At 35.8% G+C, this 27,939-nt stretch overlaps 1 protein-coding gene across 2 annotated transcripts; it reads left to right on the top strand.

The window, feature by feature from the left end:
- Positions 1-2,364: 2,364 nt before the first annotated feature.
- LOC5569180 (cAMP-responsive element-binding protein-like 2) lies at positions 2,365-27,939 on the top strand. 2 transcript variants are annotated; one of them, XM_001652710.2, is made up of 3 exons: positions 2,365-2,540; positions 26,811-26,892; positions 26,954-27,939. In XM_001652710.2, the coding sequence occupies exons 1-3, from the start codon at positions 2,496-2,498 to the stop codon at positions 27,166-27,168; spliced, it is 342 nt and encodes a 113-aa protein (XP_001652760.1). In that variant the 5' UTR covers positions 2,365-2,495; the 3' UTR covers positions 27,169-27,939. The 2 variants fall into 2 exon arrangements, with proteins under 2 accessions (XP_001652760.1, XP_021701049.1); XM_021845357.1 differs by lacking the exon at positions 2,365-2,540 and adding an exon at positions 23,677-23,709.

The raw sequence follows: 27,939 nt of genomic DNA, 5'->3' as shown, positions 1-27,939 counted from the left end.
CACAGTGTATTTAAGCCTACTGAAAAACTGCTTTTGTGTTTAGTCATTTTATTTTTTGAGCCCGTTATGTTCATGAATAATAAAAAACATGTTATATATATAGGGTTCCATGCCATTTTGGACAACAAATAATGGTCACATTCAGTAAAAACCGGTTCGTCCTTAAGGTACTCATCTTGCCCCGCTCTACCCTATTATCGATCAACACAACAGTCATAACTCAAATGGTGCAAATAGTATTGTGCAAATTTTGAACCCCGGTCCAGATGCTATTCCATTGTTCATCATAAAAAGGTGCTAAACAAGTATGTCTGTCCCACCATCATTCATTTTTTATTTGTCGTTAAATAGTGTTTTGTTCAACATGACGTTTACAATTATCGGGTTATTGCAGCCCTGTGTGCGGTCTCAAAATTGTTTTAACTGATCGTTTTGGAGTTCATTAGGGGCTGGCCAATTATTACGTAATACATTTTTTGAGATTTTTCGATCCCCTTCCCCCCCTGATAAGATTTTTTATGAAAATTAAAAAAAATGTATGGTGCGTAGGAAATTTCGAACCCGCCCTCTCCTTATAAAACCTTACAGCTATCATTATATGGTCGTTTTCTGTAAGAAGTGCTGTCAGCATTCATAAGCTCCCACAGGTGGTAAAATTCAAATGTTATAGCATAACACATACTCGTTCGCTTCGATTTTGTATGAATTCATCTTTGGAAAACATTTTTCTTGATTGTTGAATCTAAATACCGAATATTAGCACTTCTAACTAGTGATCCATAATGTGGACCAAGAAATGATTGTTTACCACGGTTATGGATCACTTCCAAAGAATGTAGATTTCTGCCATTTTAAGCATTCGACATTTTCCGGCAATAGCACTAAGGATAAAACTCATAAATCATCAAGGTTTGTAAATTTCATTTTTTAGCCGACAAAAATGGGTAGAAACTTGGTGTGGAGCGAAACCAGTTCATGTCTCAGTTACTATAATGCAGCATCACAAAAAAAGGCATTTTACCCTTGTTTCCAGCTCTAACACTGCTATTTTTTGCAGTAATATGTGACCTATGTGACGCATTGTAAACTTTCGCCAAATCATGCAATACAGATGCATTGAGTTAAAAATCTCTTGATTTTGCGCACTGATCCGCTTGATTTGTCACAATTTGATCCATAATATGAACATTGATTCATAATATGGTTTTCAGAAACCGATACAATTTTTAATTTTTATGCAATCCTATGTAAATATTATACTCAAAATAGTTTACTAACCGAAGTTCCAATTTGAAACTATTCTATTCGTGCTTTTAAATTACCATTTTACGTTTTTCATGTTGTTTTATTGAATTTTATAGGTTGGACTCCACAGTATTTGATCCATAACTGTGAGGTCATGGTAGGAGAAATTTCACTGAACCGCGTGAAGTCATAAAAAAATTAGGCGAGTTATGGTGGACTGCAAATTGACAATTAACGAGTATACTTCAGGTATTGTTTCGAAGGCATCTTAAAGACTCGATTTTAGCCATGCTTTAGCATAAAGTGACCTGACGCCCCGGATTATCAGGGACAGAACGATTTTTAAATATACTGTACAGTGTCAATGCTTTTTATTTCAATTAACTTAGTTTATAATAATGTCTTAGATTGAATATGAATGTAAGTTGCACATCAAATAAAGGCATAGCTTCATTGGGGATGAGATCTGACAAGCGACACATCTGGTCACATTACTTTAGCAATAATAATGGGTTCATATTACCTGCATAAAATTCCGTTGTTTATTCAAATAATTAAAAAAAGATGACATATTATCGTTTTGAAAACGTGAATCAATCTGCTATACAAACACTATACAATAATTGTTTCATCATTTCATTCTTATTTCTTGCTAGAGTAGAATGCTGCAAAATCCAAACTGGGCCGTGAATCTCTTGGCCAACAGATTTTTTCTACGAATTGAGACCGATTTTGTTGTTAATGTCAAATATTTGCATGTATCGCTTAAACGCCTGAATATAGGCAACATCAGTATCTCAAAAAGTAATCCTTACAATTTAAAAACAATATATTATATCCGACAACGATTGATCAAGGTTTATATCAATGTCCGAATTTATGTTTTGTATGATCATTTGCCAAAATATTGAAGAAAACTTTCACGTCTGCGGGTTGCGGAGTGTTCTCGCTATTTTTGTTCCTTCACATGCTTCGTCAGTAGCATAAGTAGTAGTGTTACCATACTGTATTTCATTATTGTATTGTAACTATAGCAGGTATAGGTATTAGGATGGCTGCGTGGTGTAGTGTATTCACCATTCAACCTTTCCACATTCCGTCTCTGTGATGTGTTGTCCCATCTTCTGTTCATTGTACTGAACGGTGTTATTCAAAACATAGCACATTGGTGTTGGCTGGTGAAAAATCCAAGATATATTACCGGAAGCTAAGCAGTGTAGTTCGAAAACTGGTGCAAAATATTTCCAATTATGGATTACGAAGAATTGACAGTGGTTGAGGAGCAGAACCAACCGGTAAGTGGATGGGAAATCAATTCGAAGTGCCTAGCCAGGATGCCCCCGTGGAACATATGACCAAGCAAAACAAAAATGGCGACGAGTGCTGGTGAGGTTACTCGTTTGTTTTTGTTTTGATTGTCGCTTGGGCACGTTCCCATGTGTTCAGGGTGCTCGATCCTAGCATATAATAAAGTTTCAATTTTGGGGTTTCAATATTTACATTGATATATTTGGTTCGAAAAGGACCTTTTAAAAGTCTGTTGAAAATTCTGCATTTGTTGTGAAATCAATGCCAAATTAGTGATGAGGATGTTTTTCACGGTTGTTGTTGTTTTCGTCCATAAGATTTTGATACTTCTATTTTTCCCATCGGTGACGCAAGTTGTTTAGCCGTGTTTGTATTTGTGACATTTGTGTAAAATATACTATGAAGGTGAAGGTCTGTGTGTATTCAAACGATTAGTGATGTTATTTTGTTTTGGTTATTTGAGTACAGTTGTGAACGATATACATAGGATTATGTGCATGATCATAGGAACAAAAGAATTTCGCAAAAACAGCGAGTGAGGCGTAAATAATTTTGTAAACAAATTTTTTTCAGGATCAAAGACGATGTATTCGCAAAAATATTTTTTTCTTGAGAATTTATCTACTTTTTATTATTTATTTGTTCAAACTTACAGTTGACATCATTATCGCAAAACAATTTATTATCGCCAAATGCTTGCTAAAATTCAATGAAAAACTCTCCCATTTTGACGAAAACGGTAAAACTTTGAATAAACATGTTTTTGGAATCAAAATATTAGGCGCAATAGGATAAATCTGTTGAAAGGCTAGTCCGCTAAGACCACGCAGATCACAGCGAGGTTAGCCCGTCCACATCCGATTGCAAATCATAAAGAAATACAATACAGTAGATGTCTCCTTCAACTGGGCAGCTAACTGACTGAGTTTTGGTGATTAAACCTGGTTTGGGGATATATCTCAAGCATCCTCACAAACTTTCAGGTTTATACCATGTTCAAATCCTTGTTTAGAACTAGAAGTTCATGGATGTTTGCCAATACTGAACCGTCCATGATTTTGAAATTTTACATTATTTTCACAGTAATAAACATTCTTTAAGGCAAACAACTTCACAACACACAATTCGATAATAGTTACGACAAACAACGTTCATTTACTGCAGGTTACATTGATATTTGTGCTCCATTAAGAATAAATAAAATTGTGGGATGCGATGATCAATTTCACCCTTCTGATCAATTACACCCGATTTTACGGTGTTTTCATCTACTTAGAAATTAATTTATTTTATAGTTCTAAGCACATTTCAAATTTCCTAGTTATAGCAAATCCAATAATCCAATATAAATGTGAATAGGGTCCTAAAGCCCTGTCCCAATTTTAGTACCAAACGCTTAAGTTTAGGCCAAAAACACATATTTATTCAATTTTCTAATGTTTTCCGTTGGTTTAAGCCCAAAAAACATTTTTTTAGATTTTGTCACATCCTTTGGCTTAAACTCAAATTTTGGGTGTATTTTGTTTTCCGTGTCCCTTACGAAATGTCAGATAGGAATAACCCCAGTGGTCGAACTAAAACCCCTGTGGTGTTTTTGTCGACTAAGCGAACGTCAAACATGATCAAAAGTGTCAAGGTTCATTTATGGACCAAATTTTTAAATTAAAGTTTAAACATGTTATAGCTATTATTTGAGCGGTAAAAATTGCTAAAGTAGTTACAGTAACATGCTTTTTCGTGTTATTAAATAATAACAAGATTTCATTAAAAATTTTAGGACCCAATTGAAGATTTTAGATCATCATTAATGTTACAAAAAATCAATTTTGAGACAATAAGAGATAAATAAGCTGGAACTATTCTAATGCACAACGAAATAAATATTGATTGATGTCAAATGAGAGAGCTAATCTTCGCTAATTGCATTAGTTTATTTTTAAAACCCGAATGTGTTGAAAAATCGTACTGATATACATTGGCGTAGCTAGGACTTTCCTGGAGGGGGCCTAGGGGGGCCTAGCATATACCTGTTTTTACAGATGTATTATTATTATTTTCAGATATTACAGATGTAATGTCGGTCGCAATAATCACGATTTTCACAAATTTCGTATTTTTAACAGATTTGTATTGATTTAAATAATTTGTGATTTTGTCTCAGTTCGCGGCACATCAGTTTCATTTGTAGTTTTAAATATACAAATTTATTCTTTTTGTAATCCTTCAAAAATTCTAGCGAAAAAATCACAAGGAATGTCCTTTGTGATTCTTCCACGATTTTTTCAAGGATTCAATCATGTTCTTTGAAGAGATTCCTATTAGAATTTCTTTATGAATTATTTTCATTATTTTCAGTGCTTTCACCAAGAACTTTTTTACCAGTTTTTACGAAGTTCGTCCTGGGCTTTCCACAGAAAACCATACCCAGACTTTATGATCTCACCAGAAAAATTCTCGAAGAATCTGTATCGAATTACTTAAACAATCTCTTGAAGAATTCGGCCAGAAAATGTATTAGAAATTCTTTTGATCATTTCTTTTGAAAGGTCCTCTACGTACTTATTATATATAAACTGTTAGTTTAATGTGTCCTCCAGTTGCTCATTAATAATCTGTTTAGGATTTGAATCAATTACTGAGTATTTCTCCAAAAAATAGTACAGAAAAATCACCAAAAATATCTTCAAGATCACCAAGCAAGGATACATTTCACGAATTCCTCAGAACTGTTTGCTTTTGAAGCCCTACAGTGCTGTTTGAAAATAATCACAACAAAAATTATTCAGACTTCCCGCAAAAAAATCTTCAGGGTGTTACTCTAAATATTCCTCGTAATATTCCACAAAAATGTTATGAGCAATTAGAAAGAATTCAATTGGGAAATTGTTATTCTCATGATTTCTCAAAACAGTTTTCCGCATATCTATCTGGAAGGAAGAACAGTTAAAATTGAGTCTCTGAAGAAGGTCCCAAACGGACCGAAACGTTGGACAAACCAAAAGAACAGTTTTTTTAATTTTGTCAGGACTGAAAAGCCAATCTTTCATCAACGCAGATCTATCTGCATTTTTTATATTTCTCTAAAATCAAGGAGCAACATCACCCATTTCTTCAAAACTTCCTCGGAATTTTTGTTTTATTTTCTTTGCTTTGCTTAACTAAGAAATGTTTAAAAAAATCTAACATTTATATAAAATTCCTAGCGGAAACCGTTGAACTGTTCTTTCAAAAACTCTTCCCGTGTAATTTGTTCAGGGATGTCTTAGAGAATTAAATTATTGTTTACCTAAGATTCTCGTGAACAATATACCAGAGATTCATTTGAGTATTTTCCAGAGATTTTTTTTCTTCAATCCGCACTAACGAAATTCCCAAAAGAAAATCCTCCAAAAATTCTCGAAAGAATTTTTTTAAATAAATTTTTCATCGATTTACTAAGATTATGCAATTTATTTTTGAACTTCTCAAAAAAAATTCTCCAGAAATTCCATCAAGTATTATTTCTGGTTCTAGAAATCATTCCATTTATTTATCGGTAATCTCATGATTCTTTCATAAATAACATTTAAAAATTTATCCACTCTATATATTTTGGTTCAAAAACTACTCCCTGAATATCTCAATACTTTTAGAAATTCCTTTACGAATCACTTCATATCAGATTTCTAGAGAAACACATACAAAAAAGGATTGAAAGAACTTTGTAGGTATTTTTTTTTTAAATAATTGCAGCTGACATTTAATTCGGAAAAATTTACTACATTCCTGTCGAAAAAATCATAATCGTCTTTTATAATAAAAAAATATAGATGTTAAAACGCATGGAATTTTTTTTGAAAGTAAAATAAAATCATAATCTTAGATAATATTTTGTATGAACTCCGAAGTGTCATGATACTATATTGTGAACATATTGATGTAAGAAAAACCATTTTCTCCTACCATTAGAAATATCAAACAAACTCACTTGAATAGTCTATTATCGATTATTTTGTAGTGCAGTAGAAGTTAAACGCGGAAATATTGCCGGTATTTTTTAAGAACATTACCAAAGATGTATTGTACATCAATTTGAAAATTTGTTGATGCAATTTCAGAAATCAGGAACCATACGTTTAAGAATTCTGAAATTTTTTAAAACTCCTTCAATTTACCTTTTTTAAGATTCCATCAGAATCACCTTTAGAAATTATCCTTGATATGTATCCTTCGTTGACTTCTGGTTTTCTAGGATTCTGCCAGAAAGCCTCTAGAAATCCCGGCCAAAAATATAGGAATTTGGAATCAGACAATAATTGGTAAAATTATTTCTTAGGAAGTGTTTTAGGAAAGATCAATAAAAATTTCTTTATGAATATCTTAAAATATCTACGGAGATGAACCAGCCATAGGGCTGAAAATCTCCTTAATAAAGATAATAATGATAATAATAATCTTAAAATATCCTTTCCCCCTTCCCAGTTATTTTTTTACCTGTTTGTTTACAAATTCCTTTTCCGCTGTGCTAACTTTGGAAGCTAAAGTTTTCCAGGGGTATTTCAACAAATTTCTTTTGGAGATTCGAAGGCAAGAGATGTTTCAAAAACAATTTTCTTTCCAATTCATGAATCAACCGGAGATTTAAAGCAAAATTTCTAGAAAAAAAAGCAAAGGAGAATTTGACGCAACTTGTGATGTATTTTGGAAATATTTCTTAAGGACCATTGATGAGCAACGCAAAAGAATTTGTAATAAAATTTTTGTGAAATATTGAAAGAAATTCACAGAAGAATTTCTAGTAGAACTTTCAGTGAAATATCCCAGCATTATATTTGTCAGAAGTAACATTTTTTTGGCAAACCCGGGAACGTATTCCGGAATCAACTTGCTAATAAAAAGTAGACATAGAAGGAATGGATGTCCACCAGGATGAATTCGATTTAAAGGTATGAACAATATTATTTGACTAATTTCCATGAGATTTGCAAAAGTTCTGACTCCACCCTTCTATATTCCTTGAGGAATTTGATAATATGTACTTAAATTCTATGAATAATATCGAAAATTTATTTGAAAATAATTTGCTACAAATCTGTTGGAAATTAATCAAATAATTTATGAAACAATGAGTTTTCTTGAATTAATATAGTTTAAGCAATACATTTATTCATGCGAATACTTAAAACATTGAATCAAAATCAAAGAAAGAATTTATTGCTGGAAAGTTTCCCATGCCGAAATTCCATGAAAGTTAAACATTAATTTTCGTAGTAGTATTCTTAGTAATTTTGTGACAAAATTTGTGTCTGTTTTTTCAATTATTTATTTTCTGACATCATATAACTCGATGTTGATGTATGGGTTTTTTTTAGTGAATTCTCATATGGGAAAACAATAGGACGGTTAAGCTTTCGATATATAAGATAAGATAAGTTCATTATTAGAATATAAGAAGAGTGCATTACAACGGGGTATCTTTGATAATACGACTAAATTGGATAGTGTGGGATCCACAACATAATAAACGAAATAACGTAATTTCTGTAAATCAGTTGAGCAAAAACGTTAAACAATTTTGAAATGTTTACAAACAATCTGTTCTACGATCACTACATGATGAAGTTTAAAAGAGTTCGTCGCTTATTCTTAATAGCCTAGTTACAGTAGAACTTCAATTTGGTCTCATAAACTTCGCGCAAAGCATTTTTACAAATTGTGACAATTTTTTTGTAATCAAAGTAAAAAATATCCATATAACATTAAACGCCTAGTGGTTGAATGAATTACGTCAAGTTTACTTGACGTAGTTCATTCGATTTCATTTATTATTTATATTCCAAAAACGATTCACAAAACTTCGAATGTCGTGCGGGTGGTCACAGTTGCGCACCACTGTTGGTTAACTGCGTAGTTAATAGAGCTCCCTTCTAAAGCTGTTCACACATTCATCGCCTTTGTAGATATGACGTCGTACCTCCATGTCCACCGATCCAACCGAACCCAAGTAAAACGCATATCATTGTCTGCCACCGCCCCCTGCTGCACAGTTTGAAGAAGAAGCATTTTAAAAATACAGCATAGACATGTAGGTACTACTTGCCTTCTGCGTAGTACTGATACTTTCAGATGAATACTGCGAAACTCCGTGCAACTGATAGGCGTTCGCAGTGGTGGTGGGGAACGTGTTTCTGTGGACGGAGAGAAGTTTACAATTTTTGCAAGTGGCACGATAAATACGCCACAATCTGCAAGCCGAAGCGGGAACCAAAAACAAATGCGTAGTAGATTTGTTTTTGCTCAGTCTATTCTAGTGTGAGCGCGCTCACGTATGCTCACGTAGACGGTTTACTTGTTGTATTTGGTAAATGTAACTGTAACTCAACAGTAGAATCAACACTGCAAGTGGAGGAGCAGACCCCCCACCAACAGAACCCTTATGGATGCATTTGACGCATGGTTGCTGCCAAATAGGAGTGTTGCGTCGTGTTGTCCGTCTAGAGGGATGCCAACTATATTTCAAAAGTGTTTAACCTTATTTGATTGTTTTCAATAATGTTGAACATAAGACGAAGGTACATTTATATTCAATTAAAGTACAACTATTAGGAATTAAACTTTCGTTCACATCCGAAATGTAATTATTTTTTTGCTGTTTCTTGAATGAGTATTCAACTGGAATTATCTTTGAAAAATGTCGGGGCCCAGATAGCCGTAGCGGTAAACGCGCAGCTATTCAGCAAGACCAAGCTGAGGGTTGTGGGTTCGAATCCCACCGGTCGAGGATCTTTTCGGGTTGGAAATTTTCTCGACTTCCCAGGGCATAGAGTATCTTCGTACCTGCCACACGATATACACATGCAAAAATGGTCATTGGCATAGTAAGCTCTCAGTTAATAACTGTGGAAGTGCTCATAAGAACACTAAGCTGAGAAGCAGGCTCTGTCCCAGTGGGGACGTAACGCCAGAAAGAAGAAGAAGTATCTTTGAAAAATAATCAAGATTAGATTATTGATTTATTGTATTTATATTAATCTGTTATTGTATTCTTGAAGCTTAGCTTAGAATCTACTTCAATACATGGTCATAGCCGCATCCTATTTGTGTATTTATTCTGAGTTTTTGCAAAATAATTTCCAAAATAAAGAACATAATCTTTTTTTTTTCATTGTGCGCTTATTTAGTAATAAATCCACAATTTACTGCAAAGATTTCTTTGAAGGATTTTACCAAAAAAATTCCTTTTAAATTTCTCAGGATTTCATCTCGAGATACCAGTAGACTCTTCTAGGCCAACCATTTTGTAGTTGCGACCCTCTATGTTTATTTCAACCGTTCCATGGACTTCTGAAAATGCAAATTCTTGAAATGGAAATTGATCTGTTAAAACATCTAAACGACTCGACAGGCACACACAAAAAATACGTCTTTTAAGCACCACATATTGTTCGAGATCTACCAAGTAACCAAGTAACTTCACAAAGAAATCCATTACTTTTTAATTATGATTTATCGTTTAGCCGTAATCCAACCGAACGGAAGTTTGAACACCTACCGTAAAACTAAACATTGCATATACTTTGTAATTGGATGAAATGGACAAATTGAAGTGAAACCACGTGATTATTAAGTTGAAATCGAATTCAGGTTTTTTTATGTTCGGGTGCGCCACTGCGACCATTATTTAGATCTATTGTGACATTACCCGCATCCTTAGTGTATATATATATATACACACTATAGTGCATGTCGCATTACTCCATTTCCATTGATAGGTAATGAAGCATCGATTTATGTACAGTTCTTGTTTCGATTCCTCAGAGACTGATGAAAATCGAATGTGATGAAAAGGTCCCGCTATTTACACCCTTCATAGAAACTTACATCTCAGCGAAGGCGCGCCCCTTAGCAAACATAATCGATTTGATTTCTGAGGAACCAAATCAGTACTACTGATATTTGACCATGCAACGGAACTCTAGTCCCATTCTTGTTTCGCTTTTAGATTAGTCCCAGAAAAATACTACAAAAAAGGGGCTTTGTGCTAGCAGCAAAACTGTATCAAGCTAGAAAATTTGTTTAGTAATCAGCATTCACGTGAGTCCTTGAGTTACCAGTACTTAACAGTCCTTGTAGAGTTAATACTCATGATTGTTATCCTGGCTTCAAGTGTAGTCTCGGGACTGACCAACTCCGAGGCTTTAACCATCTTATAGATAACATAGATTAAATTTCAGAAACTGTTGCCAGTAACAAGGACTTTGTACTGCAAATCCTTGAATTACCAGAACATATTACCCTAGCCCGACAAACAAGATGAGACTAGGGTTAAAATTGGTAGATCTTACCCCGTAACGCACCACGAGAAGGTGATCTACCCGCGTTACGGGTCGAATTCAGGATTACTTCTGCGTCCAAGATTTTTCTCGTGGTGTAGAGTTGACGTGCCCCATTTAATAAACAGGGTGTCGTGATTTCGATTCTCACAGAGAAGACGTGTTTCTTTTTTTCGCAAATTTCACTTCAATTTGCCCATTTAATCCAATTGCAAAGTATATGTAATGTTTAGTTTTAAATAATCCGTTATAACTTCTGAAAAGGATCATACCAAAACCACCGCCAAAGAAAAATGCGGTTCAGAAACATGGGTAGATTCCAAAAATTCCAGCAATTTTCGAAAAAAAATATAAAGGCTTAATCGAAAATTTACTCGGGAATCATCACTAAAGATTTCGAAAATATTTAAAAGATTTCCCATATTCCCTCAGGGTTCACAAACTATCTGTCCAAGAAATTTTCCGAAGGAATCCCCGAAGCACCAACTTTGAAAGCAGGTAAAAATATTTTCGAAAACTTGTTAATGGGCTACTCAAGAGCCAACTGTAAGCTGTGCTATTTAGATATTTAGAAAGTTTTCGTAGGGCTCAATTCTCCTTAAAGGAGTAAAAGGAATATTTGTTTAATGCTGATGTTTGTCGTTCACCGAAAGACAACAAAAAGTATAAAAATATTAATCTACCAAGAATAAGTGCTACTCATGTGTTAAAAATCACCGGCTGGGATACACTTCCCTAGGCTCAAGTTTTCCATGAAGTTTAGCAAACATTTCATACAATATTTTAAGAATTTCTTCAGGAGTGTTACTAAGATTGCATACAACATAAATCTAATACTTCTACTAATGAATTCGCCAGGAGTATCTTATCAGATAGCTAAAGGTATTTCCACTTGAATGCATTCTGCAATTAGACCCAATACTCTACTAGGGATTATTTCAGGGGTACTGCCTATTTTTTCAGCTATCAATTTAAGATTTATTCCACAAATATTTTTTCAAATACAATATATTGTATAGAATAATTTATACCAATATGGCCTATACGGGTTGAACACACTTCTAGAAATTTCATCAGAAATTCATTCAAAGATTTTTACGTGAATTTTTTATAGAACCATTTAAAATTTCAAAATTGTTTCAGAAATTTCTTCTACAACTACAGAAGAATACCTAACAGTAATTTTTAAAATAACTTTTTACAGAATACAGTAGTTTCTAGATTTTATCACTACTTATTTTTTTTATCTCACCTTACTATTCCACACTCTTTTAGTCCGGTTTTCATTTATATCACGCCATGGAAATAGTATGATTTTCACATATTATACGGTAAATGATAACCCACAAACAATCAATATTTTGCTACTTGACCTATTTCTTCTAAGCTGTTTATTTGATTAACTTGAGTTCTGAGATATTTAAATGAAAACCATATGACAGGAAAATACTTTTTTTCATTATATCATGATTCACGCCAAAAGTGTTTTGGTCCGTTATATAATCGAGAAACTACTGTACAATAATAAAGATTTTGAGGAATTTCCTTTTCTGTAAATTGTCCTTAGAGAAATTCCTGGTTTGATTCTTTGTGGTTTCCTGACGTTCGTCGCTAATTATTGATTATTGAAAAAAAAAAAATATTGTTTTAATTTAATGGATTGTTTCCGGAGCTGATTTAAAAAAAATGGAGAAAATTTCTTCAAAAATCTCTGTAAAAATTCTTTGATGTAATGCCGCGAGTATTCCCTGGTAGAATCAGAAAAGGTACAACTGGAAAATTTTCAAGAGATATTCATTTAATAATTTCTATTAACCACCTGCAAAGAATGTCAAGAAGAATTTCTTAAGAAATTGTTGAAAAGAAAATCCTAGGAATATTCAGGCAATCTTTTGGAACAGAATCGCTGTACATTTTCTTGCAGGAAATCTAAAAGGAATGTTTAAAACAAATATTGAGGAATTTCTGAGGAATTACCTGTCAAGAGAAATGATGCAAGGTATCCTCAGTGCAATATCTGATTAAATCGACCACAGATTCCTGTGCTATTACTTAAAAATGTTCGAATTTTTCAAATCTATTTCCGGAAATTCTAGTGAATTTCTAATGTATAGATAAATTCAGTTTCTAAAGGTAACTCAGTTACTATATGGTTTCATTAGCTTTATTGCATTGGATATTTTTACTCTTGGTTCAATTAAGATTGTTGCTTCAAGAATAACTGTAATTGAGAACGGCCTCAAACTCAGCAACCCAGATCTATTAGCGACACATAATTTGGTCATTGAGACACGCAAAAATGTCATTTTTGGTTTTTTTTTTATTTCCGTACAAAGTGGGCCGAAGGGTCTCAGATTTTCATGAAACTTTTTCCACAGGCAGGGCTTATAAATATATGAATAAAAAAAAACAGAGAAAAATTGAGGGTCGCCTATTTTCCCGGAAAACTCAGCTGGATTTTTTTTTGTTTTCCTCTGACACTACTTACTTTGAAAAATCATAACGAAGCATCGTAGAAACAAAGTTTTTTTTTATGAAAATGAAAGCAAATTTTCTCAGGAATGAAAAAAAAAAAATAATTGGAAAAAGTTTTCCACAAAATTTTTCACCGTTGAGAAAATTCGTAAAGAAAAGCCGGAAAACTATGCTCCAACTCGTGGAAAATTTTCAAAAAAATATTACTGAGAAGATAATTTCATAAGCTTCAATCGCTGAAATTTTTGAAATGTACTTTATTTCGTTTTTGAGTTATGGCCAATTTTGTAAAAAATGTGCAAATGTGCCATTTTGAGCCTTTTCTTTGAAAAATCATAACTCAAGAAAGAAGCATCGTAGGAACAAAGTTTTTTTTATGAAAATGAAAGCAAATTTTCTCAGGAATAAAAAAAAATATTAACTGGAAACAGTTTTCCACAAAATTTTCCACCGTTGAGAAAATTCGAAAAGAAAAGCCGGAAAACTATGCTCCAACTCGTGGAAAATTTTCAAAAAAATATTATTGAGAAGATAATTTCAAAGCTTCAATCGTTGATATTTTTGAAATGTACTTTATTTCATTTTTGAGTTATGGCCAATTTTGTGGAAAATGACCATATAAGCCTTTTCTTTGAAAACCCATATTTCAATCGAAGCATCGGAAAACAAAGATTTTTTATCAAAGCAATTGCAAATATTTTAAAACATCTGAAAAAAAGATATGGGATTGGTTTTAATGAAGTATGAGTCGGAATGGATGATATTTTTCATGAAAAATTACACCGCTAAGAAAAACTAAAAAACAACTGTTTCTGCCTCAATTTTTCATTACACTGAAAAGGGATTTTTTCTTTTCTATGGAACAAATAAGATTATTATTATTTTATTTTTTAATTTTATTTATTCAATTATTCAGTATATAACTTACATTTTCATCTTAATACTATCTATTTTTCAACCGGGAAGATTGTCTTTGGTTGCTAACATCAGAAGATTTTCGTTTCTTTGTATTATTGAGAACAAAGCATGCTGTGTTTTCTTGGTTTCCATGTGCATCTGAGAATTCACTAGCAAAAATGCTTCGTTCGTCGTTTCGTCTCTGAATAGTAATTTTCAGTTGTATAGATAAATTCCCAATATTTTTTAAATTGGTCTTTCACCTTTTGCGACACAGCCCAGTTGAAAAATTGTTTGACGTTATTAATTTCTGCTGACTTTCTAATACTAGCATCTCTAGCCAGAAAATTTTTTTCAGGAAAGATTATCTAACCTTGTTCCAATTTCTGGAACAAAAATATATCATACATTTATACCAAAAGACGAACGAAGCATTTTTGCTAGTGAATTCTCAGATGCACATGAAAATCAAGAAAACACAGCATGCTTTGTTCATGAAAAATCAGGAGTTACGGTCGGAAATTTTTAAACAAAAACAAGTGGAGTAATATGTAAAGAAACCCCTTGAATGATTCCTGGACGAATTCATCGTCCATCCATTGAAAAATTTTTAATTCAATATATTTAGAAAAAGAAGATGCATGGATACTGGCCACAATCAAACAAAATGTTAATCTTCGCAACAAACTATTTTGAATTGATTTTTCGTCGGCTACGGGGTTAATTACCCCTCCCTGACCACATCTGGCTGCGCCTATTGAATTCTTGGAAATAATTCTGCATTATATATTCTATTCGACTCCATAATTGCTGTACTCCGACCATCGATGTAAGAGTTTAAAAAAATCTTGATGGCAACTAATGATACTGAAAATGGGACGCCACGCAATGTTTGGAAACCTCTTCCGCGTAAGCATCGAACGCAGTGAGCGGGAGAGAGCACCCCACAAGAGCGGCATCGGCTGCATGCAACTATACAGCACTGTTGCTCGGTGGCTTGGGTCACCCATCCTCTACACGGCTAGTGGGCTGGTCGCCAAAGCGAGCATGAATCAGTTGCGTTTTAAATCTTTCCAATGTAACATCACATCGAGAATCGTTCTCTCTCCGTCGACCGTGGTTTCCGTGCTGTGTCCACCGTGATCAGTGTACCCGGGCTCAGTCCGTGTTCCGCCAGAGGTATCCAAGGAAGCCAAAGTGCCGTGCACTTGCTGGTTGTTTGGGGGTGGTGACCGCCGAACTGTGGAGTGTCCCTACCGGAAGAGCTTCCGAAGCTGTGAAGTTCTGCTACAGCGAATAGACGCGTAACACAGATCATCTACGCATCGGTTGTTTCGCCTGGTAAACAGGTCAGTATCGATAGTAGGTCAAATCTCTCGGGCTTGGCCCTTCACAAAACGGGCTTCGAATTGGTGGTCATCTTACAAGACCCACTTCCCATTCCGATTTCCTCCGTGTCGCAGTTAGATATATTCCCTGTTGCTAAGTCGCAACCGGCATTCTAAATTGCGCCTCTCATTCGAGTCGGGTATACGTCGTCGTCGTCGTCGTTAGTGTCGTGTTTAGCGGTGCTTCTTCGTGCCAGTCGAAAAACGGTTATTACGTCGCAAAATTCTGCAAAACCAAATGTGGGTACCTACCTACTGTGACTTGGTGGTGGTGTAATGGTTGGATCGGGTTCGGAGGCGTAACGGAAAGGCGCGTCGCTGTCTGCCACCGTTTGCTGTATGTAATCCAAGAGTGTCGAGGTTACATTGACTATATTGGGGAGAGATTAGATCCCAAGCCAATGCATATCACAAAACCAACTGCGACTCCGTGAGCATGCAACTGCAGATTTGTGATACGCATTTAAATTGTACACTTGTGAATATTTGGTTGATTTTTCATTCATACTTGATGGTTTAAAGTGAATTTCCATGTTTTATATTTTCAATAGTTGTTCTGTCTTCAAAACCCTTAAAAAAATGATTCTTCATTTTAGCGTCATACCACCACTTTAGGGATCCAAGTAAATAGGGGTAAATACTCGATACTTTTGATTCGACACCAAGTTAATTTGTAATCGATACTTTTCAGCTCGGTCCAGAACCGTTGTAAATCTCGTAGTTTTCGTAATTGCGGATTCAAAGTGCCATTCACAATATATCTTGAGATGATATAAACCAAAGTGATGATTTCATGTGTAAGCTTCAAGAGCACTAATCTTGAGAACCAGATAGTCGTTTGAGTTGGAAAATTAATCGGTTGGTCACTCGCTGATGGTGAGCAATTGGTCCACAAAAATGGGAAGCATAGTTCCGAATCGTCTTGACATTTTCATCTTAACCCATCAAAACGTGGTTTTAAACAGTTGGCTAAGATCTTAGAGGAGGTTCAATATCTGTTTGAAACATAATTTATATAATGTCAAACAAATGTTTGTCTTTTAAATTATATTCAATTTTGTGACAAACTAAACCACCCGTCTAGCAGCAATTGATAAACTAGCGATCGAAATTAGTGTTGTATATATTTTATAATCCGTTTGCAAATTAACTTCGGAGAAATTACTCGACATTAGATTATATATTCACTGAAAAGTCCTAGTCCTCCTTCCGGAGGGTCTAACAATGAAAGCCGATACACAGTACATTAAGAGACAATATGATTCTTAGTATGAGTGCGCATCGTACCTTCGTGCTGTGCGTACACGAATTCTCTCTGCTTTTGGAAGTTTTCTTAAAAACTACCTAAAGCAATAAAACAGTACTTTTCAGTGCTACAAAAACAGTACTTTTCAGTGCTAAAATTAAAAACGGTACTTTTCAGTGCTACTAAAACAGTACTTTTCAGTACTATTTTTCTACTATTGATCCCTTTACGATCCTTGTTTGGACCCGTGCCTTCGATTTTTCGTTGTACCCGTTGGTGAAAGCAAGCGGTGGTAATCCTTCTTGGACACCGTCTTGGGAAAAAACCTCTTGAAGGTCACGTCTTCTTTCGTTTATTAACTAAACATGGTATCAACAACAAACAAAAGGAAGGGTGAATCTCTGAATTCACTACTTCCTTCCAAAACTTGGGTTTTAAAACTGTCACTACACGTGGCAAGAATGGAAGAAAGGACGTTTCCCCGGAATGCGAACTTTCTTCCAAGGGTGAAATGAATAATTGATCGAAATGAGCAATCATTTCGATGCTCTAGACAAATTTTCCGAACACCAAATCGAAGCAGCCTCTAGCCCAGGCTCTTTGATTCAAGTGAGAAAGCAAAGAGTGCCGCCTATCGTGGTCAGTTGTTCCGAATTTGGGGAATTTAGGCAGGAGATCTTGAACTCCATTAGGGGAATCAAGGTTTCCTTCCAAATCGCAAAGAAAGGAGACTGTCGCGTTTTGCCGGAAACTCTTAAAGATCGTGAACTTCTTCTCAAACATCTTGAGAGAGAAGAAGCACAATTTTTTTACTTATGACGACAAAACTGAACGTTTGTTCAAAGTTGTCTTGAAAGGTCTCTCAAGTGACTATAAATCACCTGAAGAGATCAAAAAATGGAATAAATGATATACTTGGATTTTCCCCAGTCCAAGTAATCATTATGAAAAAGAGAACCCAATCTGGCATTGTTCGGAAGGACTTTCTCAAGAATTTTATTTAGTTCACTTTAACAAAAAAGAACTAAATAAGAGCTTTAGAAAAAGCAAAACTTTTGTTTGATGTCCGTGTGACATGGGAACATTTCCAGAAACCTGGAGGAAATTACCAGAACCCCACTCAGTGCCGTCGGTGCCAAAAGTGGGGTCATGGTACAAAAAATTGTTGCATGGATGCTAAATGCATGATTTGCGGAGGTTCTTCTCACGCCAAAGACGTCTGTCCAGTGAAAGAAGATACCACCAAATTCATATGCTGTAATTGCGGGGCTAACCATAAGTCCAATTTTTGGAATTGTCCTTCACGCAAAAGGCTCATTGAAGCTCGTGCCAGGCAGATGAAAGATAATATCCGTTACGATAACGGTCGTTTCCGGAATTTGCCTGGTAGAGTATCGAACAATGCTCATTTTTCTGTTAACGATCGCTTGATCATGAATCATACCCATCAGGAAGATCATAATCATGCTCATTCACAAACTAATTTTAATCCGTCGGGTAGCCGTTCGAATCTTTCAATTTCGAATGTATCTACCCACGGTAAATCCTTTGCCGATATCGTAGCAGGAAATTCGAACTCCTCCCCTGTTCGATCCAACTCCGCTTCTTCGTCTACCGGAAATTCTAATGGGAAATCACATGACATGTCTGCCTCTGATTTAAATTTTCTAACTGAACAATTGAATCTAATGATTGATGCAATGTTCAAAGCCACCACTATGACTGAAACAGTTCAAGTAGGTGTAAAATTTACAAATCAAATTGTTATTGGATTACGTTTTTCTAATGGATCCAAATAATAATTTAAATATTTTAAATTGGAATGCTCGTTCTTTGAATGGTAAAGAGGACGAGCTGTTTAATTTTCTTACGGTTAATAACGTGCATATAGCAGTTATTACCGAAACGTATTTAGAACCTGGATCTAAACTCAAAAGAGATCCTAACTTTTTTGTTTATCGTAATGATCGACTTGATGGGGCATGTGGGGGAGTTGCAATCATCATTCATAGGCGTATAAAACATCAACTGTTTTCATCATTTGAAACTAAAGTTTTTGAAACTTTAGGTGTTTCTATTGAAACACAGTTCGGTAAATATAGTTTCATAGTTGCCTATTTGCCTTTTCAATGCTCTGGGCAGCAAGTTAATTTGCTCCAAACTGACTTGCGTAAATTGACTCGCAATAAGTCAAATTTTTTTGTCATTGGTGACTTTAATGCCAAACATCGGTCATGGAATAATTCTCAAAGTAATTCCAACGGCAGAATTTTATTTGATGAGTGCTCTTCAGGATATTTCTCAATTCAATACCCTGATAGCCCCACATGTTTTTCCTCTTCTAGAAATCCATCTACGATTGATTTGGTCTTAACCGACTCTAGTCATCTTTGTAGCCAACTGATTACTCATGCTGATTTTGATTCTGATCATGTCCCTGTTACATTTCAAATATCCCAAGAAGCGATTCTCAATCCTATCAGCTCCACTTTCAATTATTTACGAGCCGACTGGAATGTATATAAAACGTATGTTGACTCTAATCTTGATGTTAACATTTCTTTAGAAACTAAACTTGATATTGACAATGCTCTTGAAACTTTAACAAATTCCATTGTTGAAGCCCGGAGCATTGCAATTCCAAAATGTGAAGTAAAATTTGAATCCGTGATTATAGACGATGATCTTAAACTCTTGATCCGTCTTAAAAACGTGAGGAGAAGGCAATTTCAACGCACTCGCGATCCTGCTATGAAAATTATATGGCAGGATTTGCAGAAAGAAATCAAGAAACGTTTTGCTCAATTAAGAAACAAAAATTTTGAAAATAAAATTTCTCAATTGGACCCTGGCTCTAAGCCCTTTTGGAAATTATCTAAAATCTTGAAAAAACCTCAGAAGCCAGTACCGGCATTGAAAGAGGAAAACAAATTATTACTAACAAATTGCAAAAAAGTCAAAAACTTGCTATGCAGTTTGAAAGTGCGCACAATTTTAATTTAGGACTTACTAGTCCAATTGAAAATTAAGTTACTCAGGAGTTCGAAAATATTCTCAATCAAGAAAAAAATCAAAAATATGAAAGCTCCTGGCGATGATGGAATTTTCTACATCCTCATCAAGAAACTTCCAGAAAGTAGCTTATCATTTTTAGTTGATATATTTAACAAATGTTTTCAATTAGCATATTTTCCTGACAAATGGAAAAATGCTAAGGTTGTTCCAATTTTAAAACCAGACAAAAATCCTGCAGAAGCTTCTAGCTATCGTCCAATCAGTTTGCTTTCCTCCATCAGTAAACTTTTTGAAAAGATCATTTTGTTCAGAATGATGGCCCACATCAACGAAAATTCAATTTTTGCCAATGAACAGTTCGGATTTCGCCATGGACATTCGACCACTCATCAACTTTTACGTGATCTTTACGTGATTTACGTCATCTGTAGTCGATTGCAAAAAAGTTTGGATATTTTTTCTTCATACTTGCAAAAATGGAAGATTTCTCCTAATGCTTCCAAAACTCAACTAATAATATTCCCACATAAACCAAAAGCTCTTTATTTGAAACCTTCAAGTAGACATGTTGTCACGATGAGAGGGATTCCAATAATTTGGTCAGATGAAGTTAAGTATCTAGGGCTCATGCTTGATAAGAATTTAACTTTCAAAAATCACATTGAGGGCATTCTAGCCAAATGTAATAAATATGTAAAATGTCTCTATCCCCTTATTAATAGAAAATAAAAACTTTGTCTTAAGAACAAGCTTTTGATATTCAAACAAATTTTCAGGCCAGCCATGTTGTATGCTGTACCAATATGGACTAGCTGTTGTAATACCAGGAATAAAGCTCTGCAGAGAATTCAAAATAAAATTTTGAAAATGATTCTGAGGCTTCCTCCCTGGTATAGTACCAATGAGTTACATAGAATATCCAATGTTGAACCATTGGAACAAATGACAAATACAATCATTAATAATTTCAGGCAAAAATCGTTACAATCTTATATTGCCACGATTAATGAGTTATATGTTTAGGTCAAGTTAGGTTAAGTATATTAAAAACGTTTTTTTTTCTCTTATAAGCAGGTGAAATCAACTCACCTGTAAAAAAACTGAACTGCTACGGCAAATGAAATGTAATATGTTGTTAACAAAATGTTAATTAAATCTTAAATTTGTTTTACCAAATTAGGATGATAGTGTTGTCTAATAACACAGAACACCTAGATATAAGAAATGAATGTAATGTTTGGAATGATACTAATAAAGAAATTAAAAAAAAAAATGATTCTTAGTATTTTTGTTATTTATGCTCCCAGTCTTATCGAATTCTGAGCAAAAGTTACGCTAAATCATACATTAGAATGAGTCTAATATTTTGCTGAAGCAGGGTTGGTAGCGATTGAATGTCTTAAAAATAGAAAGTTTATACTCTTCACGCTCGAAAAGAGAAACCAAAAAGAGACCGAAACGGAACTAGAAAGAGACCATACAGCAACCAATCAGCAACAAAATCATAAGAAATTTTCAGAGAACTCGGCTAGCTATTCATTTGTAGTGTTTGTTTTGGGCATTTTGACAAGTATTACTGCTTGTATTATCGTATGTATTTTTTCAAGATTTTTTCAGGAATTTCATCAGAGGCTAATCCAGCTATTTGTCTAAAGTTTCCTTCAGTTCAGATGCTACTCTAAAGATTTGTTTCAGAAATTAATTTATTGATTATTAAAAGACCTTAAGGATGTCCTCTGTGAATTTCGTCAACAATTAAATATGATTTTATAAGGATAAAAATTAAATAAAGGTTTTGTAAGGGGCCTTCCTTAGCCGAGGGGTTAGAGTCCGCGGCTACAAAGCAAAGCCATGCTGAAGGTGTCTGGGTTCGATTCCCGGTCGGTTCAGGATATTTTCGTAATGGAAATTCCCTTGACTTCCCTGGGCATAGATCATAATTGTACCTGCCATACGATATACGAATGCAAAAAACTCAAAAAAAAACGGCGTAGGAACTCCTTGAAATATTCTTGTAGGATATCCCGAAAAAATTCATTAAAGATTTTTTCACAAACTTTAGAATAAAACTTTAAACTTTTTTTGTGGAAGAACACCTGTTGGGAGTCTTTGGATTATCTGGTAGAGTAGCAACTGGAGTAATCAGTGGAAGAATTGGCCGAAACATTTCTGAAGGATCACCTAATAATTACTGGAAGTAATTGCGTTGGATTATCTGGAGCAAATTCTGGCGTAATTCTGAAGCATCTCTTAAAAATCTCTGGTGGAATTTCTGGACAAATTCCTGAGAGAACATATGGCAAATCTTAAAAGCAATTTCTGGAAGGATGCCTGGAGAAGTCCCTGAAGGTTTTTCAAAAGAAATCTCTGATGAAATCACTAAATGCTTGAAAGTTTTCGTCTAGGAATCGGAGAAGAAATACCTAGCTTAGCTTAGCTTAGCTTAGCTTAGCTTAGCTTAGCTTAGCTTAGACTGACTACACATATCAATGGTTGCTATTCCGTGATTGACCGAAGTCAGTGAAAATGCACAAAGAATCAACTAGAAGTTCGGCTGGGATTGGCCATAATCTTCTTCAGTGTGCATAATTCAGTGCCTCTATTTATACAGGGTCAATAACGGCGCCGGCCACGTCCTTGCAGTCAGGTGGGATTGGAGGAAGGAATGTTAGTGTGTAACCTTTGCTATATGGAGACCGTGTTTACCTCTGCATCTCCACAAAGGTTACTGGGAGGGATGTTTGTTAATGGGGAGGATCGTTGGGTCACAGGATTCACTTTGATAAGCGATTAGACCATGATAAATTATTTGACGCGAGCTAAGGATCGAACACTACCAACCTGCTTCGCGAACCGCGCCACTAATAAATCATGCCACGCGAGCGACGCGCGACACGATTGATCCTGCTCACATCACCCGCCCCCGCAGGAGCAAGTGACGCGAGCAAAGGATCAAACACTACTAACCTGCTTCGCGAACCGCGCCACTAATAAATCATGCCACGCGAGCGACGCGCGACACGATTGATCCTGCTCACATCACCCGCCCCCGCAGGAGCAAGCGACGCGAGCAAAGGATCAAACACAACTAACCTGCTTCGCGATCCGCGACACTAATAGATCATGCCACGCGAGCGACGCGCGACACGATTGATCCTGCTCACATCACCCGCCCCCGCGAGAGCAAGCGACGCGAGCAAAGGATCAAACACAACTAACCTGCTTCGCGAACCGCGCCACTAATAGATCATGCCACGCGAGCGACGCGCGACACGATTGATCCTGCTCACATCACCCGCCCCCGCGAGAGCAAGCGACGCGAGCAAAGGATCAAACACAACTAACCTGCTTCGCGATCCGCGACACTAATAGATCATGCCACGCGAGCGACGCGCGACACGATTGATCCTGCTCACATCACCCGCCCCCGCAGGAGCAAGTGACGCGAGCAAAGGATCAAACACTACTAACCTGCTTCGCGACGCGCGACACGATTGATCCTGCTCACATCACCCGCCCCCGCAGGAGCAAGCGACGCGAGCAAAGGATCAAACACAACTCTCTAGGAATCGGAGAAGAAATACCTGGAGAAAAATCGTGGAAGAGACTTTGAAAGTTTCTTTAGTGCCTCTAATGTTTTGTACCTGTATTGCAAGGAGAAAAAGAGAAGTAGTGACTGCAGATACTATTTAGGTTGACAAAGTGACTTTAAAGACCTTGCATTAAAATTCAATCCTTGAAAAAAAAAATAGTGGCCAAGTCACAAAAGAGTTCTGCTGAAGGAAACTCCAAAAAAACATTCTAAATGATAGTGGTTCAACTGGTAATTTTTAAATTACTGATAAGCATCAAGAGGACCAACCAAAATTTTGAATACTTCCTTCCCTATTTTCCTATTGTAAGACATAGTAAAAGCCTTTATACATATCCAGCTTAAAAACCAGATCAGAACAATTTTAATAAATTTTTAAAATTCTCTTCATCGGTCTTTGCAGTGTTGGCAGAAAAGGTGTTAACCAACATATGCAGGTTAACATTAGTGATACTTCATATGAGAGATAAGCGGAAGTAAAATGAAATGCTTTGGCAACAGACCAGCAGTGCGTTGAGTTTGCTCGGCGTCGAATATAATACCACAGACAAACAGACGTCACACTCTCATCATTGTCCATCGACCACCTTTTTAACGGTCGATTCAAAAATATGGTAGGTGGCCAATCCACCACCCGTAGCGCTCGCATCGTATTTGTTCGCGTTTGACGTTTACACACTACCGCCATCTGTTGGCCCGTCGGCCAAATACACTAATTCTAGCATTGGGCGTACATGTCCTCGTGACTATGATTTGGATCGAGATTTGTTCTAAGTGTTACGTCTGTTTGTCTGTGATAATACTGTAACACGGACTCGACTTCCTCATCGCTAAATAAGTGTATTTTGTTTTGTCATAGATCTATGAGCTACATTTCCAAATAGATAAACAGCAGAAAAAATCAACAACTCAATATCGCATTGAGAAAGTTTAAAAAAGGAAAATATTACATGGTAACGCATGTTCGTTTGGCTCACGCTTTGACAGTTCTTCTTCTTCTTTCTGGCGTTACGTACCCAATGGGACAGAGTCTGCTTCTCTACTTAGTGTTCTTATGAGCATTTCCACAGTTATTAACTGAGAGCTTACTATGCCAATGACCATTTTTGCATGCGTATATCGTGTGGCGGTACGAAGATACTATATGTCCTGGGAAGTCGAGAAAATTTCCAACCCATTAGATTTGCCACTTAAGGCGCAAGTAAAAGTGTTACAAAAGTCAAAACTGAAAAAGTAGTTTTCACCTTTTAAAACAACAAATCGAAGAAAATAAAATCCCACAGCCGCATAAAAAGGCAAATAAAAGAACTGTATGTTTTTATTTTCTTCGATTTGTCTATTTGAAAAGAGAAAACAACTTTTTCAGTTTTGATTTCTGTAATTTAACTTGGGTTTTCATGAAATCGGATATACTTATCAGCTGCGGACTGCACAAGAACTTTCCATAGTGGAATCATTTCTTGACCGTTTTTTGTCCTACCTTTTTGCACAGTACTTTTCAACTGCGGACTAGGCTGCACACCCGCTAATTCGAATGAATGCAACCATCGAGATTCATTTTTGATTTGAATTTCTAGTCACCCTACGGCCGTGTTTCTGGTTACCTCTTTGGCTGTTTCGTTTTGAGTCTGAATTTCGTTTCACGGCGTTCCATTTCGTTTACTCCGTTCCATGAGGCTAAATGACGATTAAACCATTTTTCGTTTGAACGATGTATAGATTGACGGGATTCAAATTGAAAAGTGTTCAGATTAAAAGAGGTCAAACCAACGGGGGTACCCGGTATTTATACTCAACTACACTTCTCATCATGTTTTCAGTAATATTAGGAACTTAAATAATTATAAACGCAAATAAATTTTCCGAAAGAAATTTCTATACTCAAATCTCGTGTTTTAGTGAAGCGATGAAGCTGAACATTGAATAGGTTTTGCACTACATATCAGGCGTGTGCTAGAATAAGGGTGTAAGTCGCATGATCGATTTCTCTTCATCGATCCTCTCTTTTGCGAATAAAGGTGACAAGACGCAAGTTTGTCAGCATTTTTTCAGCTCAGAACGCAAGATTGCATCGCTGCCAAGTGGTCTGGAGTGAAAAATGCTAACAAACGCGTATCTTGTCACTTTTATTTACAGAGAGGATCGATGAAGAGAAATCGATTATGTGACTTACGCCCTTATTTCAGCACACGCTTGATATGTAGAATTATATGATACATTTTTCACATCGATATATGGAGTAGAATTTGATATTTGCTTCTTCAAATGGATAGGGTGATTATAATGACGTCCCGTGCGGCCTTAAGTTAAGTATGCTGTTCCGCCCTAGAAAAGTATAAACGCAAGAAATGGTCAAAAAAATTTCTACAGTGAGCTCCATTTGAATTGACATCTCTTTTCAACTGCGTACTGCGATCAAAGAAAAATGCTTTTCTTGAGCATTTCTTGCATGAAATTTCCCACGCATCGAGATAGGCTATTACTTTTCTGTCGACGTGCATACTTCGCTTTAAGGCTGGTTTGCTACTGACAAGAAACGGAATCGCCTATCTCGATGCGTGAAAAATTTCTTCCCAGAAATGGTCCAGAAAATCGTATTTTGCTGATCGCAGTACGTAGTTGAGAAAAAATATCATTTCAAATGGGGCTCTCTGTAGGAAATTTCTTGACCCATTCAGTCAAGGAACTTCTTTACTTTTCTTGAGCGAAACAGCATACTTAGCATTAAGATCCACAACTATAAGTTTTCGTAAAGCACTTATTAAGCTTGTCTGCTTTCAAAGCATACTTTGTTTAAAATATTCTAGAGTGAATTTTTGTGCTATCACTAAAGAGACTGAAAGAGTAGAGATTGTGCTTTGCTTTTTCTCGCTCAAAAACAAATTGTCTCCTGCACCTTGAGTTTACTTTGAGTTTAGTCGCAAATAATGGGAGACGCACAATTAATTTCTGAGTGGTACGCATGTTTTTGGTACATCACTGAGTTTTCGGAGTTTTCAGACATTCCCTGGGCTTAAGTTGATTTGGCCTTTAGATTTGTTGGAAATCATCAAATTTGTTTGACGTTAAAGTTGATGAGTGGTCGAATGTCCATGTTGGAATCCGAACTGTTTATTAGAAACAATTGAGTTTTCGTTGATGATAATTCTATCCAGAATATTTTTTTATAAGTTTATATTTAAGGTGAATACAAGCTGAATTTTCTTCGGTTTTGAATTTAGTACATTTTTTTCTTTTTTAGGAAATAACATGGAATGATAACAACATAAAAATCCAAAGTAAAAAGCTTTATACACGGGCTTAACTTTTTTTTTCTCACTTCATTGTTTCAGGAGAGAAAGGAAAGCGGCAAACGAGGACGTAAACCAGGCCGCAAGGCGTCTACTGAGAAGATCGATATGAAGGCAAAGTTAGGTAAGTCTAATCACTGCATCCCCCAAAACAAAAGGCTAACAACCCACCTGAACTTTCACAGAACGCAGCAGACAGAGTGCACGGGAATGCAGAGCACGTAAGAAGCTGCGCTATCAGTATCTGGAGGAACTGGTCAGCGATCGCGAGAAGGCCGTCTTCGAGTTGCGCCGAGAGCTGGAGAAACTCCACTACTGGGCGTTGGAAGTGGACGCTGGTCGTTTCCCCGAGGGACTGCAGGAGCTGCTCGAGGAGCTGGGTGCCCTGAAGCAGGAGTAATTGGGAGGCAACTCGACCCCGCGATGGTTCTTGATGAAGTTGGGAGGCTTTAATTTCTTCGTATCAGTTATCCGAGATTGAGTTTCCTCCGTTATTGAGCTTTAGTAGTAGTTATTTATTTGGTTTAAACGCGAATCGTTAAATTTAAATTGGTTTGATACCTTATGCATAGGCGTTTCGTTAAAAGAAATTAACCTTCGTTAGTCACGTGTTAATTTTAGGTTAGAAATTATTAGGTTTATGATTTCGTTTTTATGAGTTTTACTATAAAAATCCGTGAAAAGAAAATATAAAAAAAAACATAAAATTTAAAAAAATACTACAAAAATAAGAATGAGTAAACGAATATGGCTTAAATCTAAAGAAGTTACCTCAAATACCGATAAGTTAAGTACAATTTAGTGGTACAATAACTGATGATATATTATGAACCGAATAAACATTTGATGTACATAATCTATTTCGATCACCACAAACACAGTGATTCATGCAATTAGTACTGCAGATTCTGCGGGAGCACTGATACGAACGTGAGTAGATCCACACTTAATAGAGTTTGTTATTCGATTATCCTGGTAGAACTCCACTGATTAAAGTTCAATATTAATAACCTGACGTGTCCATTGTAAAATTGCAAAACATACATATTTAAATTTGCTGAATTGTTAAATTGCTGCAAACTTCCGGGCGGCACACAAGTTATATAACTATTTTTGTAAAACAGATTTTGGATGATATCAATAAACAACAGCATGGAAATGCTACCGCTAA

The sequence above is a fragment of the Aedes aegypti genome, chromosome 2 (assembly GCF_002204515.2).
Source record: "Aedes aegypti strain LVP_AGWG chromosome 2, AaegL5.0 Primary Assembly, whole genome shotgun sequence".
Taxonomy (NCBI): Eukaryota; Metazoa; Arthropoda; class Insecta; order Diptera; family Culicidae; genus Aedes; species Aedes aegypti.
The sequence above is the reverse complement of the archived record's forward strand: the minus strand, read 5'-3'. Positions and strand labels throughout refer to the sequence as shown.

What these genes read in the sequence shown, in the direction of transcription:
- LOC5569180 (XM_001652710.2), top strand. Translation starts at nt 2,496, where the DNA reads ATGGATTACGAAGAATTGACAGTGGTTGAGGAGCAGAACCAACCG. An exon ending in TTGAGGAGCAGAACCAACCG is followed by an intron (nt 2,541 to 26,810) that starts GTAAGTGGATGG and finishes TCATTGTTTCAG; the next exon opens with GAGAGAAAGGAAAGCGGCAA. An exon ending in CGATATGAAGGCAAAGTTAG is followed by an intron (nt 26,893 to 26,953) that starts GTAAGTCTAATC and finishes GAACTTTCACAG; the next exon opens with AACGCAGCAGACAGAGTGCA.